This window comes from Aquila chrysaetos, chromosome 20 (genome assembly GCF_900496995.4).
Source record: "Aquila chrysaetos chrysaetos chromosome 20, bAquChr1.4, whole genome shotgun sequence".
NCBI classification, from domain to species: Eukaryota; Metazoa; Chordata; class Aves; order Accipitriformes; family Accipitridae; genus Aquila; species Aquila chrysaetos.
In genome coordinates this window covers 12,174,729-12,187,279 of record NC_044023.1, presented here as the reverse complement: position 1 = coordinate 12,187,279, position 12,551 = coordinate 12,174,729, and the positions used below count along the sequence as shown (strand labels likewise).

The following is a 12,551-nucleotide window of genomic DNA, read 5'->3' as shown; positions in this document are numbered from 1 at the left end:
GCACACCCCCTCCAGCACCGTCCTTCTTCCCTCTACTCCATACAACACGCTTCAAGCACACCCAAAATCAAGTCCCTGGCACACGCAGGTTAAGAGGTGACTACGGGTGCAGTGTCAGACGTGCCTTTCCAGCACGTGACTGAGCACTCCCGTCGCAATTACACACGCAGCTTTCTGTCCACCCAAAAAATAAGACAGACAACGTGGGAAAATGACAACCGCCCAATAAAAACATTGTCAAGCGAGGACAGGTGGTTTCCAAGAAAAACTCACTTCCCTTGTGCAAATATCCCCTGGACCTCCCTGCTCCAGCACGCTCATGGCTCACGTCCCCATGTCACTTCCCCATCCGCAGCACCCTCAGACCGCAGAGTGCAAGGCCGGGTCCCCAGCGCACCGGCTCAGGACCGCGGAGGAAGTGGCTCACCGCCAGCCCCAGCAGCATGAGAAGTCATCCCCGCATTGCTCACCCGGGGAAGCGGCAGGAATTCCCCAAGCGCCCCAATCCCATGACTGCTGGCACGGAGGACAGCGAGCACGCGGGGCCGAGGGCTTTCCAAGCCTGGCCTCTCCACGTAATTCGCGGCCAGCCAAAGATAACCGCCTGCCTGGTAACCCTGCAGGGACAAGCCGAGAGGGGGCTGCCATGGGTTTCGCTGCTGTGACCCGCTCAGCATCCCAGGGGTCTTGTATCTCCATACCCTCCGGTGCCTCCCCATCCCAGCCCGCAGCCAGATTTGCAAATCTGACATTGCTTCCAATATCCTTCCACACCCCCCCCCCCCCGAAATTAGGGTCTCCCTGCAGCTGTGGCGGCAGCAGGTGCTGCCCAGCACCCCGGCCTCACGGCGGCAACTGTTGGCAGCAGGGCTGGGGAGAGGCTGCAGGGCAGCCAGAGGCTCGCGTGGCTTTTTTGGGGGGGACAAAGGAAGGCTCTGTCTGCATGCAACAGCCTGGACAAATGCTGGGCATGGGAGCTGCCATCCAAGGAAAATCCAGACGCAGCAGTCACTCTGCCCTGACCTTACCCTGGCCCAGATGGTGAGATTGGTGCTCCCTCAGCAGAGCAGCATCCATTACAGGGCTCCTGGGGATGAGGAGGGGAGCACCCAGCTGTCGGTGCAGCCCTCTCTCCCCAAAGGAGATGCCAGGGGGTGCTGGCAAGGGCAGGGGGGACCGGCAGGAGGGCAGAGAAGCCGCCAGGCTGTGCCAAGCCTAACACAGGTGCTTGCCAAGGGGATGGTGAGAAACGCCGGCGCCTTAAAAGCAAACGGATCGCCACCGCTGCTGAGGGATGCACCCCTCCTACACGCTCTGCCTGGGGGAGCCACCTCGGGCCACGCTCGGCCGTACCCCTGCCAGGCGTCCCATCCCCTGCCTGGGGACATGTCAGCACCACTCGGGGACACGTCAGCAGCCCCCCTCTCGCACTGCCCAGGCGGGGGGGGGGCTCTCCCCTCCCTCCAGCCCTGCCGGCAGCCAGGCGGCAGGATCGGGTAGCTGCTGAGGCAGCGTTTTGCCAGGCTGGCCAGGCAGGGGCTGCCGCAGAAAGGCTGGGCTGCCCACCCCAAGGTCACAGCAGGGGATGAGCAGGGGGGACCTGGCAGCACAGGGCTCGGAGACTGCAAAGTGCTCGCACACTGCCATCGGGGAGCTCTGTGACCCCAGGGGTTTCGGGGGCTTCAAGCAGGACGAGCCTACAAAACCTGCCCGGCGTCCCAGTGCTGGGACAGGACTGAGACCCACCTCTTCGTTCCCCATGGACCTCCTGCTCCGTGTCCTTGTGCCCTACGGGGCCAGAGAGCCAGACCAGCTCTTTGGAGCACTGAGTTTAGAAACCAGCAAAAAAAGAGATGGGGAAAGCCCTGCAGGAGAGGAGGATGCTCAATCTACACCTGGGCTCCAAGTCCTGGTCTCAGCCATGACTTTGTAGGATGCAGCCTGCACCCCAGCCAGGCACCCACCCTAGATCACCACTTCCAAGTGGCTCTGAAGGCGCAAAGACCAGAGAAAAACTGAAAAAAGGAGAGAGAAGAAAAAACAAATCTGCTGTGTAAAAAGCAACTGTCAGCCCCTCTCGATAAATAAGGAACTAGAGGTGTAACACTGTCCCTGTGGCTTTGTGAACCCTCCTCCCACACGTTCCTTCCTTCCCATACCCATTTAAAAACTCCCATCTGGAGCCCAGCAGCAGGAGGAGCCGCCAGCAACGCGACACCAGTCCCTCCGGATCCGTCATCGATCCGGAAGGGAGGACGAGCTGCCTCCGTCAGCTCCCCGCAGCCCTGCTCGGCGCCGCCATGCCCCCACCCAGGACCGCAGAAAGCCAGGCAGAGGACGTGGGGCTGGAGAGGACCACCAGCATCCTACCCCCACCCCAACACGTGCTGCCCACGTTCCCCCTGCCCCTAAACATGCTGCTAATAGGCAGGGCCACAGGCAGGTCAGGGGTCCAGGGGGAACACGGGCAGGGCGAGCAGGACATATGGGGACTGTTGCCCGCAATGGCACTCTGCTCCTGCCTCCTCCAGGGCACCCTGACCAGCACAGATCAGAAGCAGCGGCAAAAACGCAGGGTGCTGGAGCACCTCGCAAGCCACAGAGCAACGGGCCGGACCCCCCAGCCAAGCCCTGGTCCTCCTGCCCCTGGCAGGACCCATACCAAGACCTTTGCACTGCCTTTCCCTGGATGAGGATGCAGTTAATGCGAGCTGTGTTTATACAGGGCATGTAGAGCTGTAATTATAGGCACGATGTTATGATAACAGGAAATCCGTGCCCTGTGGAGATGCAGGCAGAGAAAGGCACACACGGAGCTATTTGCTAACTGCCACCAACAAGCAGCCTTTTGTGCCGTGGCGGGGTACGGGGAGAAAAGTCTCCCCGGCGCCGGGCTGGAGCCATCAGCACCCACCTCCGCCCACTCTGCCCAGGTCAATGGCAAAGCCATACAGACCCGGACAGACAGAGCCCGCCCTGCGGCAGCTACAGGGCAAACCCAACCGCCCTGAGACACAACGAGATGGGCTCTGATCCACCAGCAGCCAGGACGCAACTTCCCTAGGTTATAATCCTTCCAAAAGACACAGGTTTTGTAAATTTTGTGGGCAGAGAGGAGCAAGGGGAAATTGCCCCTCACTGGCCCTTTACATGTTACCCCCAATATATCAAGTCATGCTACGGTGGAGGCACAGCCCTACCTGTACCCCCAAAGAGCCAGTGAGGTGAGCGGCCATCCCTCCCCACCAGCATCAGTGAGGGCTTTCCTACCTTTTTGATCTTCCCGCTCCGCGTGCCCGCAAAGACGACGGTTTGTCCTCTGTAGTCGTAGGCAGCCACCGAGGTCATCCCATCCTCCTTATCCACAAAGAGCGGGGTCCCCTCAATGGTGACGGTCCCACCCAGCGGCTGGTTAAAATCCTGACCACAGAAATTGTCGTCGATCTGCAGTGGCTGTCAGAAGAAAACAGAGGAGAGATGAGCTTTTTGTCAATGCCTTGACATGCCGGACTTCCCAGATGGCCATCAGCCATCTCCCACCTCCACCCCACCAGCTATAGCACCTTTGGCAGCCCCATCCCTCGCCCCTCCTGTCCCAGCCATTCCACCTCACCAGCCAAGGGAAAGGATGAGCCAACACTTCCCTAAAATTCCCTACGCGCTGATGTAAGGCACTTGGGACACATCCAAGGCATGCAGCCCCTCTCTGCATCTGAACAAGCTTTGCAGACCAAAACCAAGGCTCTCAGTCCTCTGTATCTCACAGAGCAGCACTTAGAAACCCAGCAGGAGCCAGCGCAGCATCCCTGCTCCCTCCATCCCTGCTGCTACCATCGCAGACATGTGGGATGCTGGCACGAGCTCCCCAGCACACACACACCCCTCTCCTCCTCACCCCGGCACTAGCTTCAAAAAGAAAACGGCTTGGCAGGAAGGCAGGAGGGGCTGAATCCGGCGCCCCAGTCTTCCCCCAGAGACAAAACACTTCCCAGCCAAGGCCGTGCCAAGACAAACGGGTCAGGGCTTCTGACAGAGCCTCACTTCACATAGCAGAGCCTCCAGCAAACACGCTACCCACCTGCCAGCCCTGTTCCTCCTCCCGCAGGAACGTCTTCGGGAAATCCCCGCATTTTTTTCATGCTGCCTTGCCCCAGACGAGGCGCCTGGCTCAGCCAGCTGCCTCCTCTGTTCAGCGCTCGCCCACGGGTCTGGGAGAAGCTTTTGCAAGCTCTGCCTGGGCAGAGGCAGAGGCAGGGCTGCACCGGCCTCAGGGCTGCGACGGCAGGGACCTGCGGCGAGGACAAGGCAAAGCCAGAGGGATGCCCCCTCTGAAAGCCGGGATGCAGGCGGGGGAGCGGGACCAGCCCCGCAGCGCTCACCCCCTCCATCGAGCATCCTTGCCACGTTGCCCTGACCTGCTGCTGAGCGGTACAGACCCTGGCCACGGGTATCCATCTGGCCTGGGGGGCACATGGGTCTCCCGGAGGTCCCATGCTAGGCAATGGCCTCACGTGGTAGCACAGCACCAGCAAAATCCATCCCCAGCTGCCCCCGGCAGCGAGGCGCTCTGGCCAAATCCCCAAGGGTGGCAGCGAGCCTGGGTGCAGGAGGCCAGGGCGGCAAGGTAGGCATAGCCAACAGGGAGACAGCCTGCTCCGGCCACGGGATTTTTCTGCTTCACAAGGTTCCTTATGTAACTTCGATTTAAAGGGGAGAGAGGTTTTTTTGGCAAGCAGTGGCCTCCAAATGCATGCCAGCCCCCAAGGGGTTTTAAATCCATACAGCATGTGCACAGAGCATATGGGAAAACGCCGAGCTCCCGAGCTCCACGTACACAAGGGCAGTATATAGCTCCACGATTCCCACTCGCCGCTGCCTAGGCAGCAAGGGTCAGCCAAGACCAGCTCCCACCAGCAACCCGCAGTCACCCTTGGGGAGGAGGGAAAACACGGCACTTTTCCATGCCCCCGCGCAATGCGCTCGCAGCCACAACGGCGTCAGGCTCCCGCAGCCACGGCGAGGCTGCTCGCCCTCCTCGCTGTGCCACCACACCAGCCCCAAGGCCAGTGGCCCCACTCCTGGCTGCAGTGGGGACTCAGGGCCGTGCCAGCCTTCCAGTGTGGGAGGACTGGGAATGATGCCAGCAAGTCACGTTCGGCCTCCCCGGGCGATCTGGGGATGCTGGGCTGCTTCCTCAGTTACTTTACTTCTGTTTTTGCTGGGTGCCTGAGTTAGTATATAGCCAAAGACTGACTCCCTTCCCCGCCTGACCTTTGCTCATCCTTCCCTAAACTGAGGGAACTCCTACAGCCAGGCGTGAGAGATGTGGGGATCCCCAAAACAGGAATGGGGGGCACCACATGCCTCTGCAAGCACAGGAAAAGGGGGAAAGGGGAATTAGGACCTCTCCACCCATCCTCTGAATCCCAGCCTTGCAAGTGCCCTCGCCTATCCATCAGCCAGCACGCGCACTAAGCATCCTCCTCTGCATCACCAGGCTAGACATTTTAAAACAGCAGATCCGAGAAAATTATCTTCCCAACCACGGAGCGAGATGAGAGTGATGCTCCAGTCAATACCCAGCTCACATTTGGATACCTGGGATCCTTCAGGTGCTTTGCTTAGAAAAAACCGCTCTCTGGCCCCAACAGCCCTTCTGCCCCAGTAAAGCACCCCAGCACCTTCCACTCAGCCGCCAGCAGTAGCAGAGGAGTTAAGGGCAATGCCATGAAGGTATTTAAGCCCCAGCAGGCCCTGGGTGCAGTTTGTGCTCTCTCCGTACTCAATCTGCAGCTTCTCCAACCCCTCGGCTGCTGAATATGCAAGAGGAGAGATGTTTACGGTGTTTACTCCTCTCTGCTTTGTCTCAACAAACTCTCTGGGAAACGACAAATACAGCTGCGCTCTGGGACCGCGAGGAGCGCCCGCTGCCGCCGCCACGATGCCGACACCACCTCGATAAATAATTACGACGACAATTAGCTCATTAACAGCAAACTGCCTCGTTTAGGGAAGCGCAGGCAGGCAGCACGGCGAGGTTGGGCCAAGGGCGGCAGTACGGGGGTTACGGCACCAACCGACATCCCCGGCGGACGCGGGCTGCGGGGAGAGGCGAGGCGGAGGGATGAAGGGACGGAAGGACAGAAGGACAGAAGGACAGCTGTCCCCTGGCCGGTGCCGGCAGGGACTGACACGCACCACAGCATGCGAGGGCCGGTGACCTTGCAGCGTTTCAGCTTGCGGATGCTGGGATCTGCAGGAGGCATCAAGCTCTGCCCGCTCTCCCATTTGCATGGGTGTTTGCAGGGACCATGGCCTCAGCCCGTTGCAGGGGGGAGGGCTGTTTGGTTGGGGGGCGTTGTGGGGTTTTTTAATTTTTTTTCTTTTGTTTTTATTTCAGTGCTTTCCTTTGGCACCCCTCTTGGTTGCCCCTGGCCCTCAGACACCCGAGGCCCCCACCTCCTCAGTGTGGCAGCCTTCTCCTCTCTCCTGGCACTAACCCACCTCCCCAAAATAGGGTCAGGAAACTCGGATTTCCCACGGGAAGTAGCCTGCAGGAGGGGGAAAAGTGGGCCCGCAGCACTGACCAAGCAGGAGCTGGCATCTCCTTGACATGCCTTGTCTCATTGCCTCCCTTCAAGCCCACTTACCAAAGCAATGAGGGAGCAGACAGCAGAGGTGAGGCTCGCACCACTCAACATTATTAATTAGCCAGCAATTCACCAGTTAACACTGTTACAGGCTCACCCCATCCCCCTGCACCCCACCAAGGGCTTTGATAGTGGATGAGGGGGGACGCGAAGAGCCAGGGAGGAGGTTGCAGGAGGCAGGTACCAAGTGCCAGGCTGGGATGCCGTGCTTTTTCCACGTTAATCGCTGCCCAAGAATAATGCCGGTGTGGTACAGTTCATTAACACCTGCATTTCTCTGGCTGCCCCCGGGAAGGATTTGGCTTATCCTAGCCCACTTTGGGCCAGTTCATCACCAGCCATTGCCCTGTGCCAGCAGGCTGGGCAGCAAGCCCCACCAAGGAGTCAAAATTCATTTTCTCCCTGGGGCAGCCCAGGGAAACCTGCTGCCCACGTCCTGCTGGCTCCGGGCACTGGCTCTGCCCGCGCTGCAAGCCCAGGGGTCAAGGACTCCAGGAACCCTGAATCACTCCCCGCTGCAACATCTCCACTCCAGCCCCAACTTGCTGCCCTTTTCCAGCCCTGCCACATCAGACCCTCGTCCGCCTGTTTTGGGGATGGGCACGTCTGGCCATGGGCATGCAGACCTCCAGTCCCTGCACTGGACAGGGGCAACAGCCGGGCTACACAACACCGAACCCCTCTTCAGTGAAACACCGCAAGCAGCAAAAACTCTGGATGGGCTCAGGAGCGATTTAGGCAGTGGGGCTGGAGCAGGGGAATGGACCAGACGGTCCTGCAAGGTGCCTTTGCTGTGTCCATGCTCGGGTCTGAGTGCCCCAGCAGGAGGGGTCTCGCTTCCGAGCCAGCTCCACTCCCCTTCCCAATGCTGGATCACTGGATCCCAGAAGGGGAGAGAGAGATACAGGAGACAGGAATTCATTCCACTCGCCAGCACCGGGGAGGAACCACTAACATCTCCTGAGCTGGCTGCCGAGCCTGGTGGCCTCTTCTCCTGGTTCCAGCACCGGCTCAAGAGAATCGGAGCTACTCTGCAGCACTGGGGGATGAGCATCCCTTATCCCCACACAGCTCAAGGTCTGGGACTGGGGTGCCAGTAAAGCCTTCTCCAGCATGGACCAGCCTCAGCCCCTTGCCACCACAAAGGAGCAGAGCAAGAGAGCTTCTGGGACATTTTCCATACAGATGGGGTGTAAATCCCAAGCAACTAGTGACTTGAGCAATTACATTCTGCCTCCTTAAAAATAAACCCAACATACCCTTTATTTTCTGGCCAGCCCTCACCACTGAGATATCCATCACTGCCACAACCCACCCCAGAGGTGGCTGCATTTTATTAGGGGCACAGAAATTCCTGCCAGAAAGAGGTTACGTGCTCCACAGGGGCTGGTTTGGCTTGCACTCTGCACAGCAAGGGGCTGAGGGCTTGACTCACGATCCAGTCGTGCCTTTCCCAGCTCTGCTTGGCAGCTGGAGCAGGACAGGGACAGAAAACACCACCTGGCTCCCCTGGGGGAGGGCAGCAGCCCCCAACCCATTCGAAAGCAGGAGCCACCCCATCGTGGCACACGTCCTTCCACCGTGCAAGAGTCACGTCTGCAGGACTCAAAGAGTACCTTGAGATCCACCTACGCGCACGGGCTGGCCACCAGTTAGCAATCCCAGGACCCTCCTACCAGGAAACCACCCCCAAAGTGCAGGGGGCAGAGCCCCCTCCCCAAACCCGGGGGGCACGGCACTCCATGGGGCACCGGGAGAGGCAAGCCGGGAGTGCGGGAGGAAGCGGCGAGCATCTCCTTCGCCGGAGTCAGCAGCTGCACGACCCAACAGGCAGCAGTGTAACGATTTCATCATTTTCCAGCAAAATTGAATTAGTTCAAAGCCAAAATCCGATTTGCGAGCCCAGCGCTCTTGACAGCAAACCCTTTACTTTGTCAGGCAGCTGTTAGCTGTCTCCTCCAGAGCTGCAGGGAGCAGGGTGGGAGGGAAGGCAGGGCTGCTCTGCAGGGACCCCCCTACCCACCTGCCTGCATCACCAGGCACCCAAAACCCTCCTCAGGCAGGGCTGGAGGCTTGGTGATGGGTGCTGAGCACCAGCAAGTGGGGCTGGGTGTAGGTGGGCGACAGCAGGGGTGTCGGGACCTCCACTAGACGCTCCCAAACACACACACCAGCACCCCAAAACCCCTGTCTGCCAGATATCTGACCCTGCGTGGGGACTACCCAGCCTAGCTTGGTGATGTCCAGTGTAAGACATCCCCACCACCCAGAGCTGTAGCCTCCCTGCGACCGCTCGTGGTTTATAACGTTGCCTGTAAAAAAAAAATCCAGCACTAGTAATAGTTCAGCTGGAAAACAAACCCAGAAGGCCAAGTGGGAAGGTCTTCTGCTCCCCACTGCTCAAAGGCCCCACACAGAGCAGCTGAGCCACAAGCAGGGCCAGACGCACCCAGGCAAGCACCGGGCAGGAGGACACATCTCTGGGGACAGAGGGGAGCGTTCCCTTGGTTGGGAATCACTGCTCTGGGATGCCAGCACCCGCCTCCCGCACCTCTGGACAACAGTTTGCACTGGCCACGCTCAAAATCCACCTCGTTGACAATGCCTTGTGCCCTCTGTCCTCTTCTCCAGCACCCCATGGAGAGGACATGGTCCCTTCACACTGAGCATCTGACCAACTTCTACCAGGACCGCCAACCTTCTCGCCTCCCTCCATTAGGTCTGCGCTCCCCGTCCCCCACATCCTACTGCCCCCAACTCCTTCTGCTCGGCCACCGCCAAGCCCCAGGTGACACAATGCTCAAAAATTCACACGTGCCATCTGCAAGGGATTTCCCAGCAGAGCGGCAGCGGATGCCCTGAGTACTGAGCATCCTGCCCTCCCAGCCCAACTCACCGACACTCCCCAAATCCACAGGGCAGGGGCACCAGAAGCAGGCACCTGCATCAGCATGGGGCCCCTCGCTTGGGGCTCCTTGCGGGCACCAATGCAACCCAAACCCAGACGGCTGCCCCACAATGAAGCCATGATCTCTGCAAGGAATGCTACTGAGCAAGCCAAGCACCCGGCCCTAACACTGCCAGTCCTCCCACTGGGAAAAGATGGCTCAGGTCAAGTCACTTGGAAGGGTCCGGCCAGAGAGCACCGCCAGGAGCCAGAAACAGCCTGGCTTGGGTAGAGACAAGCGGGAACTTACCGAGTTGATGCAGCCCAGCTCCTTATTCAAGAGCCAGGGCAGCGAGAGTTTCCCTTCCCCTCTGTAGCACGACTGGATACGCTCCTTGATCTTATCCTTGATCTTCTTCAACGTGAAGAGGCAGAGCACAGACTCCTTGGGAGGCTTAACCCTGTTTTTCTGGCCCTGGGAGAAGATGGTGAAGAGGATATCCTCCCGCTCCGAGATGCCCAGGTACTTGGCCAAAGCCTTGCCAGGCTTGGTCAGGTAGGCGTCCTGGATCAGGCGGTACTCGATGCCGTCCTGCACGCAGCCGATGGGGAACTCCACGTAGGAGTAGAACTTGGGGTCGTCCACGCAGAGGCGGACGATCTTGGAGGTGAAAAACTGCTCCCCGGTGGAGTCGGGCGAGGTGAGCTGGGTGTCCAGCTGCAGGGTCAGGTAGTAAACAAACTGCTCGCTGCTGAAGCTGTAGATGTAGTAGATGTCAAAGGTGGGGAACTTGGAGAGCGTATCCGAGGGGATCTTGAGCTGGGAAGAGACAAACTCGTCCTGGTAGACAAAGCCAAACATCTCCGCGTTCTCCTCGTTGGCCATCAGCTTGCGGCTGGAGAGGGTGGGGAAGTACTCTGACTTCCCGTCAATGGGCGTCCCAATGAAGAGCTTGTTCTGCCCATTCAGCACCTCGATGATGACCCCAGACATGGTGCCCGACTCGTTGACGCTGGAGAGGTAGTGCTCCTTGCGGTGGTGGGGCTCACCCAACTTGAAGAGGTCGTCCAGCCGCAGGAACTGGCAAATACCCTGGGAGGCACTGCCGCAGGCAATCAGCCGGTTCCCCGAGTAGTCCACCAGCAGCAGTTTGTTCACGTTGTTGGTGGTGACCAGCCCGTGTGGGCAGGACTGAACGCTGGGCGGAGGGTAACACTTCTCATTGTCCTCCACGGGCCCCGTCACGTGGGTCCGCAGGAGCGTGAGGTTATTGGAGAGCTTGTAGATCCGATTGACAGCCCCCACGTAGACCTCCCCGGTTTTGTTGTGGACCACCAAGTGCGTTAAGCTCCAGTCTGTAACCGGGAAAGTCCTAAAGGGAGACTTGGGGCTGCCTTCCGCCAGCGGTAGCCAGGTGCTCCCCAAGAGCAGCAAGGTCCAAACGTTGATGGACAAGTGGTGCTTGAGCCAAAGGAGCCACATTGCAGCAGCCTCACATCCAGCCAAGGCCATGCCCAAACCCAGCCACAAAATAAATAGAAACAAACCCAAACTAAAGGGATGAGGGAGAGAGGAGGAGCTAATGGGACACAGTCTCCTCTGCTTCCAGTGCGCTCGGCATTCAGGGCATCATGGGCACAGCCAGTCCGGTCAGCCCTAGAGGGAGAAAGACAAGAAGAGCAGGGTTAGGAGGCTTTCCTGCACAGCCTCAAGCCTGTTCCACCCCACCCAGCAGAGACTCTGCTGCTTCGCACTTTTCTAGCGGGCAGCCTAACATAACATCCCCCACCACCTCCTGCCCCGGAGGGACACACGTCCCCGGTGCACGGACCAAGGGATCCTACGAGATGCTAAGGACAACCCCGCGTGGTCGCACACCGCTGCGCACAGCATGTCCCGACCAAGGAGCTGCCATGCACTTTGTCTCACCATCCCAGCCTCAACCGCCAGTCCCACGGGCCAGCAGCCCCCTCCGAGGGGCACCACCGTGCCCTCGCCCCCACCCAAGCCCCCCCAGGAAGAGCAGCAGCCGCCTGAGCGTGCCTGCAGCCGCTGGCTGGACCAGACCGGCACATCCCCGCAGGCAGCAGCCTGGCGATGAGCTCCAGCACACCTACCGCATACAAACGCCTCGGCGGGGCGTAGCTGGCCCTGACCTGCTTTTAAGACCACCAGCAGCACCAAAGCGTTAGCCTGGGATGGCTGCTAACAAGCCTCAAGACGAGGCACCTGGCCTGCTGCTCCCGCCCCGCTCCACCACGGCACTGGGAGCAGATGCAAAAACCCAGTTTGCAGCAAGCACGGCCCAAGCCCCTACACAGAGGAGGATCTCAAAAGCACCTTTTAAAGGCGCTGAGAGGGCCGAGCCCTGGCATGCTGCCTGCCGTCCCTGCCACCTGCCTGCCTGACAAACCCCAGGAGAGCCATGGGCAGGAGGAGTTGTGGGGAGCGAGCGGGCACAGCAAGGAGAAGCACGTCCTTCTGGCATTTATATGCGTTAATAAACGCAGGGCCAGCCATCACGCGGTCAGTTTGAGAGGCTCCGGAGGGACGAGGGGGCACAGGGAGGGAGGATGGAGAGCTCTGCACACTGCTGTGCCACGGATGGGAGCAGCAAAGCAGCAGGGAGCCAGCCAAAAACCCCACACCAGTGTGACCTTTGCATCCCCGGCAGCGGGGAGGAGATGGCTGCAGGTAGCTGACAGAGACAGCTCTGCCCTCTGTGTCTGCTCAGCAGCCCCTCAGTTACACCCCCTTCCCGTCTTCTCCATCCCCCCCCCATGCACAAGCACCCCTGGGGTAACGTGGGGTTGTGCAAACCCCTGCCAGCACACAGCCCGTCCCACCGACACCATCACAACCCACCCACCCAGGGTGGGACCATTGCTCCCGAGGGACCGGGGCAGGAGCTCAGCCCTCTGTTCCCCACCCCAGCAGCTGCAGATAAGCCTCTCCCAAAGCCAGCAGAAGAGGAGAGCCTCCCTCTCCTTATCGCCCATCTCTGACTCAGCCC

General features: G+C 59.7%; 1 protein-coding gene across 4 annotated transcripts in view; it reads right to left on the bottom strand.

The window, feature by feature from the left end:
• Positions 1 to 12,551, bottom strand: part of PLXNA1 (plexin A1) — a 125,824-nt gene that overhangs the window by 99,389 nt on the left and 13,884 nt on the right. For all 4 annotated transcript variants that reach the window (XM_030043945.2, XM_030043943.2, XM_030043946.2 and 1 more), the window contains exons 2-3: positions 9,848 to 11,194; positions 3,271 to 3,453 (exon numbers count right to left, since the gene is read on the bottom strand). In XM_030043945.2, the coding sequence (XP_029899805.1) occupies positions 3,271 to 3,453; positions 9,848 to 11,050 (1,386 nt within the window). In that variant the 5' untranslated portion in view covers positions 11,051 to 11,194. The remainder of the gene's footprint in view (positions 1 to 3,270; positions 3,454 to 9,847; positions 11,195 to 12,551) is intronic.